The sequence below is a fragment of the Pteronotus mesoamericanus genome, unplaced genomic scaffold, assembly GCF_021234165.1.
Source record: "Pteronotus mesoamericanus isolate MK-2021 breed Mesoamerican mustached bat unplaced genomic scaffold, CSHL_Meso_final contig_42, whole genome shotgun sequence".
NCBI classification, from domain to species: Eukaryota; Metazoa; Chordata; class Mammalia; order Chiroptera; family Mormoopidae; genus Pteronotus; species Pteronotus mesoamericanus.
In genome coordinates this window covers 16,219,049-16,238,692 of record NW_026555157.1, presented here as the reverse complement: position 1 = coordinate 16,238,692, position 19,644 = coordinate 16,219,049, and the positions used below count along the sequence as shown (strand labels likewise).

Sequence of the window (19,644 nt, the reverse complement as noted above, 5' to 3'; positions counted from 1 at the left end):
ATTCAGTATCATCTACTGGTACACAACAGACCAATTACCAATAAGCATCCATAATCAGAAAGAGAGCATTCATAATTAGCCCCACAGTGTTATTAATTAGCCCCGCATTTTGAGAAACATTTATTGATTTGCTTTTATTTATTCACTTATTGTTTTGTTTTTCTCTCCCAAATCACAGCAGTGCTTAGTCTCTTCATATTTCTCTTTTCTACATCTAATACATGTTTTATGCAAACACAGAAAGGGTTATATGTAAGTGTGCATGATTTCTATTTTTTCATGGTTTTATGGAAATGGGGTCATTTTTAACTCAAAAGACATAAGGTCATTATTTTGTTTGTATTTTAGTGTGCTTTCATCATTCATGTGGTTTTGCCTTTTAACTCCTAATCTGCACAGTTATAACATATTTCTGTAATTCTTACAAATAAGTTATTTTATAGGTTTATTTGGGGGTTTTGTCTGCATTGATGAGGATGGCCGATACTTTTTATTTTGGAATTTCCCCAAAGTAAAATTATATCCATTCTTTATAGCGTTGGCATTTGAGGCTAAAAAGTTTACTTTTCAAGTTTTTGAGTGTCCACAGAACTGTGTTTTTAGATTTTATTCCTTCCCAATCGATAGAGAAATAGGCGATTGCCTTTTTGTTATGAGTCTTTATTAGTTAATCTCAATTGTGGTAACAAAAATATTTTCTTCCACTTCTCAAGTGATTTTCAAGTCATGTGGATCAGGCTCTTGCAAAGATTACAATCTTGAACTTTTCTCTCCAGTATCTGCCAAATTTTGCACTATGTGAAAAAGAACTCTTGAAAGATTCCACAGTACCACACATCCTATTCATTCCCTTAGTTAAAAGTACATGTTCCCTTTTGGTCAAGCTGGACCACAGTAGACTTGAGCTCATGAATACAAATATTTCAGCATAATATGTACATTTGGTAAGCATCAGTCATCTCTTTTATAAAACAGGGATACCAGTAACTACCTTATAGATAAATTTATTGTGATAATTGAGTGAAATAAATCACGATGTATTAAGCAACACTCAGGAAAAAAATGAGTGCTTAAAAATGTTGATTATATTTATGAATATAAGCCTACAAGGTATAAAAGTGGTTAATTCTGCCTGAGAGCAAAAGGGGGCTATCACAAAGGAGATTACACCTAAATCACACTATGAAGGATGAGTAGGAATTTTCCAGAAAACAAAAGGAAGTAAAGAAACAGCATGCGCAATGGTATTGAGATGCAGTAACAAGGCATGAGGCTAAGGGATCGGCCTGGTTATGAAAACAGTTATGGACAAGATTGAGTTTGTTATTTTTCTCCCTCTCTCTTTTTTGCTGAATCTCTCCAAACCCACTCAGCCCCACCCCCACCACCAGCTGACAACTGTCAGCCTGCTCTCCTTCTATGAGTCTGTCACTACTTTGCTTGTTAGTTCAGTTTGTTCATTAGATTCCACATATCAGTGAAATCATATGGTATTTGTCTTCTCTAACTGGCTTATTTCACGTAGCATAATGTTCTCCGGGTCTATTGAGGCTCTTGTAAAGGGTAAGATTTCCTTTTTCTTTTAACGGCCAAGTAGTATTCCATTGCGTAAAATATAGCTGTTTTATCCATACATTTACTGATAGACACTTGGGCTCTTCTAAATCTTGGCTATTGTAAATAATACTGCAATGAACATAAGGCTTCAAATATTCTTTCAAGTTAGTGTTTTAGATTTCTTTGGATAAATTCACAGAAGTGGAATAAGGCAGATCCATTTTTAATTTTTTGAGGCATCTCCATACTGCTTTCTACAGTGGCTGCACCGATCTGCATTCCCACCAACAATGCACTAGAGTTCTATTTTCTCTACATCCTTGCCAACACTTGTTGTCTGTTGATTGATTGATGATAGTCATTCCAACAGGAGTGAGGCAATATCTCACTGGGGTTTTAATTTGCATATCTCTGAAGATTAGTGACATTGATCATCTTTTAATATGTCTATTGGGAATCTATATGTCCTCTTGGGGGAAGTGTCTATTCAGGCCTATTGCCCATTTTTAGATTGGATTGTTTGTTTTTTTGGTGTTGTGTTTTATAAGTTCTTTATAAACTTTGGATAGTAACCTATTATCAGGCATATCAGGAAATGCGTCCTCCCTTTTAGTGGGTTGCTTTTTCATTTTTAAATTCTTTTAAAAACTCTAAGATAACATTATTAAAAGGAATCTGTGGTAACAAGGCAATAAATTGCTCACTAGTTTGTATGTTCACAAAATTTGTACTTGACAATACTTTCTAAACAAAGCACTATAAAATACTTTTTGTATTTATTTACCAGATCTTTTCTGTCTCTAGGGTGAATACAGTGTGGCAGAACTAAAAAAAAAATCAGAATATAAAAGCCCTAAGTATCATACCACTAATGTACTACATGACCTTGACATAATTTTAGTACTTATCTGGGCCTCATTTCTTTATCGAATAAATTGATTTACTTTCTTCTTCCCAGTGGTGATGTTGAAGCCTTGGTTTTTTATTACCTGTCGTTCATTTCCAAATGCAGACATTTTATGAGCAAAATTTATAAATAGAGCACAAATTGGCTTAGAGAAAGAGAATACAAAATTCTATTAAATATATGCTTCAAAAATTATATAGAAAGGACATTAGAGGGAGGGGTCCAGATGACAGTTTAGGAAAACACAGCTCACCTCCCTGCACAACAACATCAAAACTATAACTAAACTATAGAACAACCATCAGCAGAACCATCAGAAATTGAGCTGAATGAAAGCTCTGCAACTGAAGAATTAAAGAAGAAACTATATCATGACAGGTGGGGATGGGGCAGAGACATGGAATGAGCTGTTCCCACACCCACATGTGGTGGATAAAAATCAGGAGGAATATTTCAGGAGCAGGGTCCCAGCCACATACAAGGCCCCCAACCCAGGGTTCTAGTGCCAGGAAAAGAAGTAGCCAAAACCACTGGCTGTAAAAACCAGCAAGCATTGAAACTATGGAAGACAGAAGCTGCTGGACTCATTGGCAGTTCCTCTTACAGGGCCCATGCACAGACTTACTCAGACTTACTCCCTGTGAGCCCCAGTGTAGGGGCAGTAGATTGAAAGGCAATAGAGACATATGGGGAGGAACTGAACTGTCCAGCATCAGGGTGAGAACTGGGCGGCAGCTTTCTCCCAGACAGAAGTGCTGGTGGAGGCCACTGTTTCTTTCCTGAGCCTTCCCCTCAACAGAGCCATAGGCAAGCAGGAACCATATCTGAGACTCCATCAATATGGCTCACACTGTTTGCCCCACCCTGGTGATTCCCTGAGGCTCCACCCAAGCTGTTTTCAGTGGTTTTTCCATATTAATGGCGCATGTTGGCTAATAGTTCAGATTTTTTTAAATTATCACAAACAAGCAACATCTGGCATCAGTGAGCCCCACTCTGCTCACTAAGTTGCCCCAGACCTGGAATTAGCAACAGCTGGCCTTGGTTCATAGCATGACCTCTCCTCGGCACCTCCAAACCCAGCACAAGGAGCAGCAATATGCAGATCACTTTGTAGCTTACCTATGTGACCTTGGACAGAACACTGGTAGTGGCTGAGCTTGAATGTGCTAATAGCAATAAAGAATCAACTACAACAGGAGGGTGTGCACAGCCCACACAGTGGGCATACCTTGAGTACCCAGCTTGGGTGTTAGGGAAAGCTGTACCACTGGACATTATAGGACACCTACTACATTAGGCCACTCCACTAAGCTTGGGACACTTAGAAGCTTTACCTAATACATAGAAACAAACTTAAGGAGGCTGGCAAAATGAGGACACGAAGAAACACCCTCCATATGAAAGAACAGAACAAAACTCCAAAAAAATAACTAAACAAAGTGGAGGCAAGAAAACTACTAGATGCAGAGTTCAAGACTTATATAATAAGTTATATATATAACTTATATTTTTAGTACATTATCTCAGTCTAGCTATTACTTCTTTTTCATTTTTTCTCTGTATTTATCTTTCTTTAGTAAATTCTACAATTTACTCACTTGCAAAAGCATTTACCTAAACATTTCTAGATGGTTCAAATATTTTTAATGTTCTCTCTGACATACATTAACAGAATTGTTTCTCTTATTTGTAAACTCACAGATATGAAGAAATTTGCTTTTTATTAGGAAACTTTACTACTATCTTCTTTGTAGTCATTACTTTTGTATTGTTTATACTATTTCAGTTGTTCCTGTTTTTGTTCCTTTTTCCCCACCTTCACTGAGCCCCACCCTCTTCCTTCTCTCAGTCAATCCCCATATCATTGTCTGTTAAATTAGCAAATACATTTAAATTATTGCAAAGTAGTAACTTAAGGACTGGTAAAATATAGCTTAACAGGCAATAGTCTTTTATGACTTGATGTCCTTAATTATTTGGATCAAATTTTTTATTGTTCTTAAGATTTAAAAATTCATCTACAAACTACAGTTAGATATAGAGTTAATGGACAAATAGTCACATTCCAGTCAACATGAAAAAGACTCTGTTTACTAGCTAATATATTTCTGTAATTATAAACATGAAATATAAATCTACAGCAATTGATATAGTCACTGAAGTATTATCCTTAAGTTTACCCTCCTTCTGTGTCAGCCTTTATTTAAGGGTGTTCTGCAGAATAATATTTCTCTGGATGCTTCTTGGAAAATGAGGTTCTATGAGCAAAAGTTTGGGAAATGGTGGGGTCAACAAAGTGGAGCAAATTGTTTTACTTTTGTTACAGTATCAATCTGCCAAAGGAATCTTAATTTGAGCACTAAGCTCATTTATTATGTGTAATAGCTCATGGGACCAAAGTAATTGTACAGGCTATATTTTGGGAAATACCCCTCTTTTTAAAAACATTTTACATGGAAAAAAACTTAAAAGGAAATAAAACAAAATCATAGTCTAGCTGCCCTCTGCTACTCTAAAAGAAAGGTGGAGGCTACAGGGCCAGATGCTTTTTGGGGAAGGGAAGAGACAAAATCTTCTCACTACTCTGCTTTTAGAGCACTATTCCTTTGTTCTTTAAAAGTATAATGGGAAATCCAAATTGAAGCAAAAAAAGGAAAAAAGGTCGAAAGTATATTTTCTAATATACCAGTAGAAATAAAATTGTAGTTTTGGGGGGGTTTATTTATTTATTTTTTATTGTTCAAATACATTTGTCTCCATTTTCCTGTCACCACTTTATGTAAGGTTTACTATATGATGAGCTTGGAAAACAGCTATTTGCAAATCAGAATAATTAGCCTTTCCCTATGAAGTCATTCTGGAGAGTGAAGTGTGGAGATTGCTTTTCTTCCATGTGATTTACTTGTTTTCTTTAGAGAAATAAAAAAATCAACATAAGGAAATCCCTGAGAATTTTCAATACAGATGTCTCCAGAAGCATTATTGATCCTAGGGGATTTTTCCCCCAATGTGTCACATAATCTTTGTATAATTTATAAATGATAACAAAGCAATCAGGCCACATTAATAAAAGCTCAGTGACACATAATTTAGTTGAATCTGAGGATTAGAATTAATTGTCTCTCTTTGTTCCAAGTTCTAAATCTTAGTAAATGATTCACTGCATGCCATTACAGCTTAATATTTGCATGAAATCACAGTTTAGCTGGCATAATTTAACAGCAATTAAAAAGCTATTTAATTGTCATGCAAATTGATATGAGGGCCCTTGAGTAAGAAGGGTGTCTGCCTTTTTTTCTTTTAAGTATCTCCAAGTAGACAGTTTTATACTTGCAGACACCCATAACATAATTGATAACATTCTTCCTATTCACGGAAATGTAAGTGAATAATAATTCATATTTTCCATTATAAATAAGACAAAAGAGCAACAATATTAATAAGTCATTCTGTAGGAAGATATTATTATGGGAATGATAATGTATCTTTATCTCCCAGGCATAAGTCTAGGTTGGAGGTAAAAAGCTACACTTGTCCCTCCACTCCAGTACGTAATCCCTTCCATAGGTTCCTTTCTGAGCACAGACGTTCCTGTAACATGAATGGCATAGAGCAACAGACACAGAAACCTCTGGAAAAACTAGCCACCTCATTTCTAGGTCTAGCTTTAGGTGACAGGCATACAGATAGCTAAGGACCCTACCCATCAGATTGATAATATCAGGATGCAGCAAAAAGAAAAAGGAAAATATGTAATAACATTTCTTAGTATTCAAACCCAATATACAGTCATGTAGATTTATGACTAATGTTTGGCTACTTTGACACCATATAAACAGATCTCACTGAAGAGTCCCCTGTCCTCATTCAGACCATTCCCTACATGGCAGCCAGAATGCTCTTTTTAAAAAACATTGCTTCATGGTAGCCAAGATATGAAAACAACCAAAGTATCCTTTCATAGATGATCGGATAAAGATGCGGTACATATATAAAATAGAATACTACTCAGCTATAAGAAAAGGTGGAATACTGCCACTTGTGATATAGATGAATCTTGAGAATATCAGGCTAAGAGAAATAAGTCAGACAGAAAAAGTCGATAATTTTTTTATTGTTCTGTTTATGTGTGAGTTTATCTAGCTATTCAACTAAAATGTAAATAACAAGAAAGCAGGAATATCTATCACATTCACACTGTGAATCCAAGATCTCACAGGATACCTGGCACACATAAAAGTCACTAAAAAATTGATTTAGTGAATGAATGACTGTAATCCAAAATAAGCCTATATTAAAACTAATTTTTTTATGAGGAGAGAATGATGCAAAGAAATTCTTTCCCACATTCTCAGCATATTTTCTTAGTAGCAGAAATTTTAAAAATTGGTATAGGTTTACAGATACATGTAAGCCTTCTAAAAATAAGTAAGAATGATATTTCATTTGTTATTTATGCAATAAATTATTTTCAAAATATGTGTGTAAGCATAGTGTCTTACAGGAAAGATACTTTGTTATTTCACATGTAACACATAGCACAGTGCCTAGCACCTAGTAGACTTTCAGTTAATATTTGTTCAGTATTTATATGAAACTGAAATTTGAAGGACTCAGCTATGTGTAAAAGATCATTGATACAATTTTTTAAAAAGGCTGGAATAGTTAAAGGATTCAAGTATGCCATGTAACGTGATCCTCAGGGAAAACTAGTTTTGAAAGAACACTGAAGGAATATGCTCATCGACTCCTTGAGGCCAACTTGGTTAATGCAGTCTTGATAAATAAGAGGATTCTGTGGGTCTCTTTATCAGCTTTTAAGAAGTTGTTTATTTGTGCTTAGTAGAGTTAGTCTAAATAAAAGTGTAGTCACCATATTTTATGTACATTCTGTGTCTTTCATAGAATGCTTTTATCCCATGAAATTGGCAAGGCCCTAATAAAAACATTTCTCATGTCTCCAATTTCCCTTTCTTGTCCTCTTATTCTAAACTGTCTATTCACCCTAAATGTATGGTATTTTGTTTTATTTTACTTATTTTTTTATTCTTAATCCTCACCCAAAAGCATACTTACTGATTTTAGAGAAAAGAGAAGGGAGGGAAAAAGAGGAATAAAAACACTGATGTGAGAGAGAAACATTGATTGGTTATCTTTCATAGGTACCCCAAACGTGGACAAAACCCACAGCCTAGACATGTGCCCTGACCAGGATGTGAACGCACAACTTTTTGATTTGCAGGATGGCTCCCAACTAATTGAGCCACACATGCCAAGGCTACGGTCATTTATTTTCAACCTGTGAGAAATGATAGTTAGTGGTTGTCAAAGGTAATGAATGGTAGTTTTATCTACACATCAAGCACAGTATGAAGACTGAAAGACTAAACACAACACAATGTATGTACACATATATTCATATGATGATATATATATAGTTATAATTTATGTTATTTTTTTCAAATTTTGAAAACGGTGAATTATTAAGATGTTATTAAAACCATAATATTATTTAAAATAATGTTTGATTAGTATATATTTTCACTCGCCAAATTTAACAGAGGATAATTACCATATCTTTTGGAGATCTATAGCTTTTTATGTTAAATATTGAAATTCATATACCAAAAAGTTAGATTGTAGACTATCTTCACCCCTAAAAACTCCTTTCTTACTAGACTTAGATGTTTTTAACCATATGTATTTTTTTATGGTTCCTTTCAGTAAAACAGCTCAAAGTAACATAAAAGACTGACAAGTATTTACTGACGAAGTTTTCAAGTTGGCACCATAATTCATTGTCCTATACATGTACATTTGTTTTTTAATTGCTTTTCTCTAGGGCCACCTTCAGCTCCTAGGAATGTGGTTTTTAACATCAATGAAACGGCCCTTATTTTGGAATGGAGCCCACCAAGTGACACAGGAGGAAGAAAAGATCTCACATACAGTGTAATCTGTAAGAAGTGTGGGTTAGACACCAGCCAGTGTGAGGACTGTGGTGGAGGACTCCGCTTCATCCCAAGACACACTGGCCTGATCAACAACTCCGTGATAGTTCTTGACTTTGTGTCTCACGTGAATTACACTTTTGAAATAGAAGCCATGAATGGAGTTTCTGAGTTGAGTATTTCTCCCAAGCCATTCACAGCTGTTACGGTGACCACGGACCAAGATGGTAAGTTCCACTGCTGTTTTTTCAAAACAGACCCATAGTTCCCTTTCATGCATAATGTCCTCAAGTGGGCTTATCTTCACTAGGTTGCAATTGTATATACATGACAGAGGTTATTTTCTGGTTGTTGTTTCTTTTTATTTCCGAAGGTAAAGCTATTCTTGATATCTTAGTAGTTTGGTTAATTAGATAAAATGCTTCTCTCTGTCTATTCATTTATGTTTTTTATATAATTCTATAGCAAATTATCTTAATGAGTCAATTCATATTACTTACCAATGAATATTAGACATAAATGAGATGTTCAATGAATTCAAATTGAGTTATCCCACTTATGCTGCCATTCTTTTTTCCATAACAAATAAAGCAAATAGTAAAAATTTATGGTAATTATAATTCATGTCTACATTGTGAAAAGATTTTAGCCCAACATACTTAACCATGATCCAGGAATATGTCCCAATGCTATTGTTTAGGTGCAGTTTGCAAAAAGTAACTTAACTGCCTCTTTTAAAAAAATTCAGTTGCTTTCAGCTAAATATTCCCTTTATAATGCTATTGATTTTTACTATAACATAATTAGGTGTGAATATTCCTGTGGTATTTTTATAAGCATATACTCTCTTTAATTCTTCCATAACATAATTTATTGCAGAACATGATACAGGAAAAGCTTCAGAGACTTTAAAAACTCCCTTTGAGAAGCACTCGTAAATTATATGGAGACACAATGATTGTATTATATAATATTGTTGTATATGAACATTTATAAAGCACATTTATAAAGACAGCACTATTTTTATACACTGTAGTTGTTTGCTAGGTCTGCTATAACAAATGCCACAGACAAAGTGGCTTAAACAACAGAAATGTATTTACTCACAGTTCTGAAGGCTAGAAGGCCAAGATCAAGGTGTCAAGAGGGTTGAATTAATTCATATGCCTCTCCTCTCCTGTGTCTTCATATGGTCTTTCCTCTGTGTGTGTCTGCATCCTAATCTCTTTTACTAATAAGGTTACTGTCATATTGGATTAGAGCTTATCCATATGACTTCATTTTACCTTCATTACCTCTCTAAAGGCCCTGTCTGAATACACGGCCACATCCTGAGGTATCAAAGTTAGGACTTCTACGTATGAATTTTGGAAGGATGTAATTCAGTCCATAACATTCACTAAAAGTGACATATAATGATATTTTAAGTAAAAGTATATTGAAAGTATTGGAATACAACTGGGCAATAAAAAAGAACAAACTATTGATACAGGCTCTTGGATTAACTTTAAGGGCACAATGGTGAGTGTAAAAGCCAATTTCAAACATTCACATACTGTATGATTCACTTGTATAATACTCTTAAAGTAACGCAATTATAGACATGGATAATGGATCAGTGGTTGCCAGGGGCTAGGGAATAGGGGTAGAGAGATATGGCTGCGACTGGATAACAGAGGGGAGCCTTGAGATAGTAATACAGTTGATTCGAAATTGTGGTGGTAGTTACATGAAGTTATGTACGTGATAAATTGCATAGACACACACACACACGAATACAGGAGTCCCGTGGGTTTTACCAATGTCAGTTTCCTGGTTTTGATGTTGTACTATAGTCATGCAAGTAGTTAATATTGGGGAAGGTTGGGTAAAGGGCATATGGAAACTGACAATACATTTTTTTGCAGATTTATGTGAATCTATAATTACTGGAAAATAAAAAGTTAAAAAACATTGCTAAATCTGTAAAATGTGCAGGAAGAAAACTTTAATATTCTACTAAAACATATTTGCAATGGATTTGACTATTTTATTTAAAATGTTACACATAAGTTCACTTTGATGATGTCTTCAGAAATGCATCTAATAAATAAGGAAAAGAAAATAGTATTACACAATCACCATCTTTGCATTTACTATACAATTTTCCCCTTCATTTAACAAACAGCTTTACATCATAGAATTTGCTTTATGGCAATTCAAAATGGAATTCTGATTTCTTCTTTTGTTTTCTTTCCCACAGCATCAACAAAATCTTGTCAAACATACCATTAAGATAAAATGGAGTAAGGTCTTCTGTTCACCTGTTTTCATAGGTTATTTCTAAGGCATTTTTGCTACTATCTAATCAAAAAAATACATCCCAAAACAACTATTCTTAACTATAGGGTATAAATAATTATGTTAGGATAAAAACAATATATCTCTATAAATAAAATATATATGTTAATATGCTTCATAACTTCATACATACATATAACAGCCTTTCATTCTAGGATTAGAATAAAATTTATTTGATCTACTTTTCTACTTAGCAAAAGGATAGAATGAGAGAATTCATTAAACGTGTTGATACAAGGACGGAAGGTACATGAAGCATAGAATAAGTGGTAGTATCCGTATATCAAGACTATACATTTTGGAGGGATAATATTATTAAGCAATCTACCCTAATAGGTTTATCTTTCTTGAATAAACAATTATTGCTAATTTATTTTTTCAGATGTGATTAATAATAAATCAACATATGTTTAAATTTTATTTGGAAAATATATAAAAGCCCTAAACTGAACTAAAATATGCCACATAAATACTTAGTAAATGCAGCCTTACATGCATGAGTGACTACCATCATGTTGTAATTTTTAGAGATACCAAGAAGCCCCTCTCTCCCTGTGCCTGAAATTCTGACATTAGAGAATCACATCTTTAAAAATGCACATACTCCAAGCAAGGGTAACATTATGAAATAATTCATCTAAGAATGCATAATTACTCTTTTCATATCAAAAGGGGTCAGATCCTGGTGCTGGGTAAAAAAGGAGCTTATAGAAACTGGAGTGTCCAAGAACCAAACTTCAGCTGTCATTGTATTGACAATCTTGAAGAGATAATACTTTTGCTGCTGCAGGTAGAGGAAGGGATTTCTGATCATTTCACTTGGGTATCTGTGGAAATACTCTTTGAAGTGCCTAAGAGGCACATTTCCAATGATATCTGATAATACTTCACAATTTCATTGGACTGAAGGCACCACAGTAAGTGATTTGTTTCATTCTCTATAGATTACATATCATTGTTTTAACACTAAAATGTAGAAGCAATATGTGCTATTCAAAAACCTTTATGTTATTCAACATATAAATAATGGTGAGTGAGCCCTTATAAACCTAACACTCTGATGGGGAGACAGATTGTTCACAAGTTACTTGGTAGCCATGTAATCAGTACTGTGATTAAGTCCCACAAAGGAGAGAAGCTCAGGATGCTCTAACATCATGTATTCTCCAGGTCAAGAGGATAAGGGCTGTTCTTCCTGAGGAAACACCATTTAAATTAAGTTCTGTCCTGAGAGATGATTAGAATATGACTAGGCAAAATGAGGCTGGGAAACAGGAAAGAATTCTGAGTAGAAAGAACCAAGGAAATGTTGAGCAGTTGAGGGGTTATGCACTGATGACTAATGTATCAAGAGACTCTATGAAATAGTCTATTGCAGAGTTACAGAAGGATTTGAGGAAGGAACTGGAGATTTAACCTAAAATTTGCAGAAATGGGCAGATATCTCTGTAAATTAGCCAAGACAAGCTAGAGAATCAGCATTTATCATAATATACTAATATATTATCAGAGCTACAAGTAGGGAAAAGAAAATCATCATCATAATAATATTGTGCATGAGGTGACTTCTTATGTGAGTAAGGAAATAAATTATTAGAGACTGAAAGATATAAGTAGTTATATAAATTTTTCTTTTACTGCTCTGTGTACATACAATGTGGAACATGCAGATAAAGAAGAAGTTTCCACTGAATTGCCTTTTCTTTCATGTAATCTTTTCTCATATTTAAGAAATATTAAGGAACTACACTAAACAACTTTGACTTGTTAGCTGTTTACAATTAAACAAATGTTAAAAAAAAAATTGCCAAATGACTTAGAACCACTTACGTGTAGTTATGTGAAACATTCCTTGATTATTCTGATGCTAGTTGGATAAATAAGATTATAGACTTAAGACTGACTCTCATAATTAGAAACGTTTGCAATAAACCTTAATTAACTGACTCCTATAATTCCTAAGAGCTATATTTGTAAACTTCTATTTTCATAGTTTATTTAAATAGTCTTTAAAATTGTTTCATTTAGAAAGCAAAACAAGAAAGCAACACATAGAAAACATTTTATTTTAATCTTTAGTTCCTGATAGGAAAACTAAGTTGTGTGCTTCAGTAAAAGGGATTATTCTGGTCAGAGACAGTAAAGGAAAATGTTAATCATGGAAAGTCAACCTAACAAATTGTGTTTGTAGATACTGTGACATGGGCAGAAACCTTCCAGGACCATGTTCAAAGTGAAAGAAATGCTAAATTACAAAACAATTCTGCTGATATTTGCCAAAGGGTCTTTAAAGCAATTATTGTCAAAAGCAGCTTGTCCAATCATTGGCTTCTTGAAATATACATTTAACACTCATCTCTGCCAATGGGTGACCATTCTGTATAGGCCTTGCCTTAGGCCCACATTTTGATTGCATATTTCATATATTTGTTCATAAATTAATTGAACTGACATTGAAAAGAGATTTAAATTAATAAATTCATATATTTATACATTTGAGATGTTTATTTAATTTATACTTCACTGCCTTTAGGAAATACAGTCTATATCAAATGCCAACATTTTGTAACATTGCTAGAATAACACTATAAACATTCATTTGTCTTTATATCTGAATTTTAATGTATTTTATGTCTGGATATCTCTCACAGTCCTTACTGTGTTTTCAAAATTTTTGACAGCAAATATTCTATTTTCTAAAATCTATGCAAGTTTCTTCAGAGTAAAAAATATATATATAAAAGTTTCAAATACTTAACAAAATGCACTGAATATAAGCCAATGTTATGATAAGTTGAAAAAGGCAATAACCATAATTTAAAGTAACAGAATGCTGTGCTATTTGTATTTTTCATATCTCTTAAATATAAGAAAATTACATATTCAAAAATTACAGACACTCTACATTGAAGGGTAAAATTTTTCAGTGTCCTCAAGAAAAGTGTTGCTTTTCTGAAAGGTGCACTGAATATTTTATTCATAAAAGATAATTGAAATGTCAATCTAGTTAATCATAACTAAATAACTTTATGGTCCATTCAAATATTAAATTATAATAGTCTGGATGATTGTTAACTTTGTTTTTATTCCTAAGAAACATTAAATTACTTCCCAGTCTGGTGTCATTTTGTGGGGTGCATCTTTTGAATAAATGAATGATATAGCAAAGTCCCTTAGACCTCGGCCACTAATTCACTGAGGTTAGTCAGTGACTCAGCTCACAGTCAAGTACAGATATTGAACTACTTCCAGTCAGTTTTGTGCAAGAGCACACATGTTTCTCCCTCATTGGACCATAATCATATTTTGTATTAGTTTGCTTTCCTGATCAATATTTAAGCTTCTCAATAGCAAGAATGATGTATTATTTGACTAAGAATATCCACGTCTTACATTGTCAGTGACTTAATATATCTCTGTTGATTGAATTAAAAGAAACTGGAGTTGGTTTGAGTTAATATTTTATTCATTAATTTATTAATTCTTTCAAAAATACTTATTGATTATTTACTATCTGTCTGTAATTATTCTATGTGTTAGGATTATAGCAACAAAGGAGAAAACCAAATAGCAGTGCCCCTGTCTTCATGGACACTATATTTTAGTGTTGAATAATGGTATATCCCATGCAGAACTGAGCCAAGTAAGATCTTTGGAAGTAATAGGGAGACAGGCATTTGTACTTAGGAAAACCAAAAACACCTCTCTTGATAACATAATACTTGAACAGATAATAAATAAGAGAGAAAACTGTGATTATATAAAAAAGACTATTACGGGCAGTGGGAATAGAAAATGCAAAACCTTACATTTAACCAGGACTTTGTCTAGAAAGTAACAAGAAAATAATTACTGCATATGTATTTTATATCATGTGCTAAGTTTCATGCTCACTAAAATCTTCTGGTGCTATACTTACAGAATTTTCAACAAAAGATTTTAATCAATATTAAATCATTCTTTAATACCAATCATGTTTTTTCTTGTTGATCATACATTGTTAGAGAAATTTCTTTAATACTAGGCTTGATTTTAAATAATTGGCCTTTAAAGTCAGCTGTTTCTCTAGAGAATTCTTAACTTCACACTTTTCAGGAAATATGACTCTTTTCTTTATTATAAAATAATAATATCTTATTCTTTTAATGCCTCTACTACTACATCAACAATTTTAATGGCTTTGTACAAATTGGAAAATAGGGGTAGAGATTATTTATTTAATATTTTAAATCCTGTAAAAATAAACCTGGTTAGCAGTGAAAATAAGTGTTGATTAACATATTTTGCATATTCTATATCATATGATGTAAGGCTCTACTTTATAGTTAGATAAATGTCTAGGAAATTGTTTGCATAATTCCAGTGTCATTATTTGTTTTGAAAATAGAAGCCAATTTAGCTTCATTAACAAAATTCTGCTGGTAAAATAAATCAACTGATTTGGGTAACTGATTCAGATGTGGTTACTATTAAACCCTAGGGTTTTAAAGAATATTTTCTGAAAGTCTCTTTTACCCTAAATATTAGTAAAGTTGAAAAAACAAAGTGAAGAATAAAACTAAAAGATTTTCAATGTTGACATTAATCATAATTAAAATGTGAAATGTCTTCACATTTAGAGAAAAATGCAATTTATAAAGATTGAAACTAATTGCTGACATTTTTAACCAGACAAGTCCATATAGCATCTTTAGATTAAATAGCTTTTTTTTCTTCCATGTATTCCTGAGCACTCTTCTGTTTGGTTTGGATTCTTAAACAGTCAGTTCCAGCCACATAATTTGTGATGCCCAGTGAAAATTGAAAATGCAGAAACCTTTGTTCAAAAAATAGGAGAAAAAGGCCATGAAAGGTACTAAAATATAAAGCTTTTTCTCTCCGTAATTTATCTCCCAACTTGTCATTATGTTTTTTTAATTGCCATTTTAATGTCCTTATAAGTAAAGAAAAAATAAATTTCAAATCATTAACATAACCTTTGACATTCACCTTTATACTGCTTAATACTAGTTTTAAATGTAAATTAAGAGCATTTAACTCAGTCCTTAAAATCACACAATTCTTTTTCTGTAATCCCACCCCCATTCTACCCCCAGTCCCCAAGGTGTTTCAAGAAACCAGAAGAGATAAATGTAAGTCAAATGTAAGATGACGGGATGAGGAAGAAAGGTTGTCCCCCAAGTACTGGTTCAGCTAGGGAGCACTCCGTGTGCACTGGGATACTTGTAGGGAGTATCAAGTTACCCCCAGGTCTTTAAGGCCTTCAAACCCACAGTGGAAGAGACAGTCGCAGGAGTCTTCAAACCTTCTAACCAGAAACTGTTGGCTACTCGCATGTGGTAAATGAGAAGCTTGCTTCTTCTAATACTAGGCCTCTGCAGAACAGAGATAACCAACACACACGGAAACACACACGCACTCTTCTGCACTCCTCAGTGCTAATCTAGCTGCTTCCTGTGCTCACGTTCAGATCCCCACTGGAGACAGGAGACAACCCAGGAATGTGATCCTCCTTCCTCAGAGGTAAGCCAAGCCACCTTCCCTAGGTGGAGAGTGGCAGCTATGAGGGGGAGAGCAAGGATTGGACTGCATCGTGAAGAGCAGGGAAGCACCAGGGAAGACACATCCCAGGAATGTGGGGAGGTGGCCAGAGGCTGGACCTTGCCTAGAGCTTGGGCTTTAAGCTCATAGTGTTTGCTTCATTGACCCATCAGACTTCACTTGGAAAATATGTGTTCAAAGATAAAATTATTAAGAATTTCAAGATGGCCATAGCTGAGTATTAAACTCTAAGCAGGGTCGGGGGAGCTGTGCAATTGCAGTCACATACTCATAAACCAGCTATGAAAACATTTTACAAAACAGATGGCATTGCTATACTATTTTTTGCATAAAAAGCCCTTTATTTTCAAATTCTCACTTTTTAAGAACTAATTGCTTTCTGCATGATTTTATTTCTTCACTGAAATTTTGCTTAACCTTTTGTGTAAAAGTTTTCTTAGAAGTATGACAGAAGGTTTACATACTTTCCAAAAATTCAGTGCATTTTGTTTGTATATTTAAAAATGTCATTTGTTGCTAGGATAATGGTGTTATATAAATGCAAATGTAGTGTTCCATTTGAATAAGACATTTAAAAAATGGATTCTCATCCAAGAATATCACTTTAAAGCATAAAAAGTATATTTAATCAAAATCAACTAATAAATAATTAACTCACATTTCAGGTATTTATTTGTTTTTCCTAGGCAAAAATAAAAACAGTTTCTGATTAAAGGCACGAAAGAGATAGGAACTTGAAAAGAGTTCTTAATATACAAAGAAATTTAATATAGGATGAAAATACATCAAAAATCAATGGGAAAATTATATATCATTGAGTAAAATGGGCTGAAGAAATTATTACTTAAAATATTATAGGTTATCCTTAACTAAGAAAATACCTCAAAATAAATTACAAGTGATTAAACATAAAATCTTAAATATAGGTAAATACATAACTAAATAGTGAATGTAGAAACAAAAAATAAATTACAAAGCAAAGAGCAAGTGAGTTTAATAGAAATTTCGTACTTCACAGTTATGGTAAGTAAGGTGAAAATAAGTGGTAAGTTAGGTAAAATACTTGTGATGAATAAACTATGATAAAAATAGGCAAAGAGCAAGGCCAGTCAATTCTCAGAAGAAATGCAGTTGCCTAATATGCATTCAAAAACATATTCACTTGCTAAAAGTGAAAATAATTAAAATTAAAACAATGAGAAATAATTTTTTCTATTCAATTTGAACTGTGTGTTTGTGTGTGTGTGTCTTGTAGTGTTCTTTTTGGTAAATGGTAATGCTTAGGGTGTTATTTGATCAAAACTCTCATTACCACGATAGGAATAATTATAAATTTATATAGTAATATGTATCCAGCACCCTAAAACTATCATACTCTTTAAGTTCACTAGTTTAAGTTCACTACAATTAGTATCTGAGAAGGTAAGAGACATAGAAAAACTATATGTGTATAAAAAGACATTATTTATAAATAAGAAATGTGTAAATGTCCTTAATGACCAAGAATAAATACTAAGTAAAATGTATTCTATAAAACAGAACATTAATACTAATGAATGAAAATAATGCTATCGATATTGTAAGTGCCATGGGATTGGAAATTCTTTATACATCATCACCCAATTATATAAACAATTTCTATACACATATAGTCATAAGAAAATTAATAGCAAAATTTTCAAATGTTGACACATTTATGTGTGGTAGGATTATGGTTGGTTATTTCTCTAAAGTGACTTATAAAATCCTTCCCAATCTGGCCTCAATTATCATTTTTAGTTTTTTACATTTACTTGTCACAGTCTTTGCCATGTTTTGCATTTCAATTGTATGTTAGTTTTTTTCTATTGAACTTTTATTGAATTTATTGGGGTTACATTGATTAATAAATATTTATAGGTTTCAGGTATACAATTCCATAGTACATTATCTGTATATTGTATTGTGTGTTTACCACCCCAAGTCTCCTTACATCTATTGGATTTTTCATAAATATTTATATCCCAAATGTAGCAACTTTCACATAAAATCAATGCATGAAATATTTAATAAATAAATTTTCAAATTAAGTGTGTGGATATACATACATACATAGCCCCTCTACACACATGTACATGCACGCATGCTCATGCAAACTTCTACCATACTCCTACCATACTACTACCATAAAAAATGATCCTTTTAAAAAGCTTTAAAGCCATGATACTTTTGTCCTTTAGTAATAAAGTAATCACTAAGGACATCAACAGTGAACATTCTATATAGAGACTCATCGTCCTGTAATAGACTACAGAAGGTACAGTGTTCAGCTGTGTAAACCTAAGCAGGAATGCCCTGAAAATATACAGGAGAGATCATTGTCCATTACATTTTATGGATCTCTAGGGCCCAGACTTTCATATCCTGCATATATAGTTGTCTGCTATTTACCATCTGCACAGTCATGAATTTATAGCTCTTAATGCCATTTTTTTCTCCTCTTTAACTATCCAGTAGTTTAGTCATATACAGAGAGAAAAGAGCTAGTCAGAATCTGATCATCTCTGAGTTCTAGTCCCTAAACTGCTACTATCCAGCTGTTTAAATTCAGACAAGTTATTCAGTCTTTCAACTGGGCCTCAAATTATTAATTTGCAAAATGAGTAAATTACATTGGATAACATGAGCATTCTAATATTCAATAATCACATTAACATGATGAACATTCTATGCACACAGTCTTTTCATATTTAAAATTAGTTTTCTTTAGCACTTCAGACTTGATCTAATAAAAATAAGAAACTAACAATTTAGGGATATAAAATACTCTTTTGATGCCTCCATTACCAATGTCACCCCAATAAATTCAATTTTAAAAAATATATCACCTCCTAAAATTTATTTTAACTCTCCATGAATATAGAAACTACTTTAGGCCATACACTGTAATATTTTGAGGTATTTTTGAATATTTGACATAGTTACCTCAAGCAGTACATTTGTTTTTAGAAGGTGAAGAAGTATCTCAGTAATATTTCCTCACATATTCAAGTTTATGTCCTTTTTATTTTCACTAAGAAAGAATAAAAAATGTATTACATTAAAAATCTGATATGAAATAGAAACAATTTTCACTGAGCAAAACAATAAGAATGTCTCCTTTTTTCACTCAGCTCTGTGTCACTTTCAAACTTACCTCTTTTTACTTTTCTTTATTAGTTGTTTTGATTCTATGTTTATTTCCCAAGACTGTATGTAAGTCACTTTCTTCAAAGTAATTATTTCATCACTTAACTTCATTTTGTAATAAATTCCAAGTATAACTTGGTCTTTCAAAAATAGAAT

General features: G+C 33.1%; 1 protein-coding gene across 2 annotated transcripts in view; it reads left to right on the top strand.

Annotated features, from left to right (window-relative positions):
- The window catches only part of EPHA6 (EPH receptor A6), an 877,165-nt gene that overhangs the window by 381,086 nt on the left and 476,435 nt on the right, over positions 1-19,644 (top strand). For both annotated transcript variants that reach the window (XM_054577406.1, XM_054577405.1), the window contains exon 5: positions 8,310-8,645. In XM_054577406.1, coding sequence (XP_054433381.1) covers positions 8,310-8,645 — 336 coding nt within the window. The remainder of the gene's footprint in view (positions 1-8,309; positions 8,646-19,644) is intronic.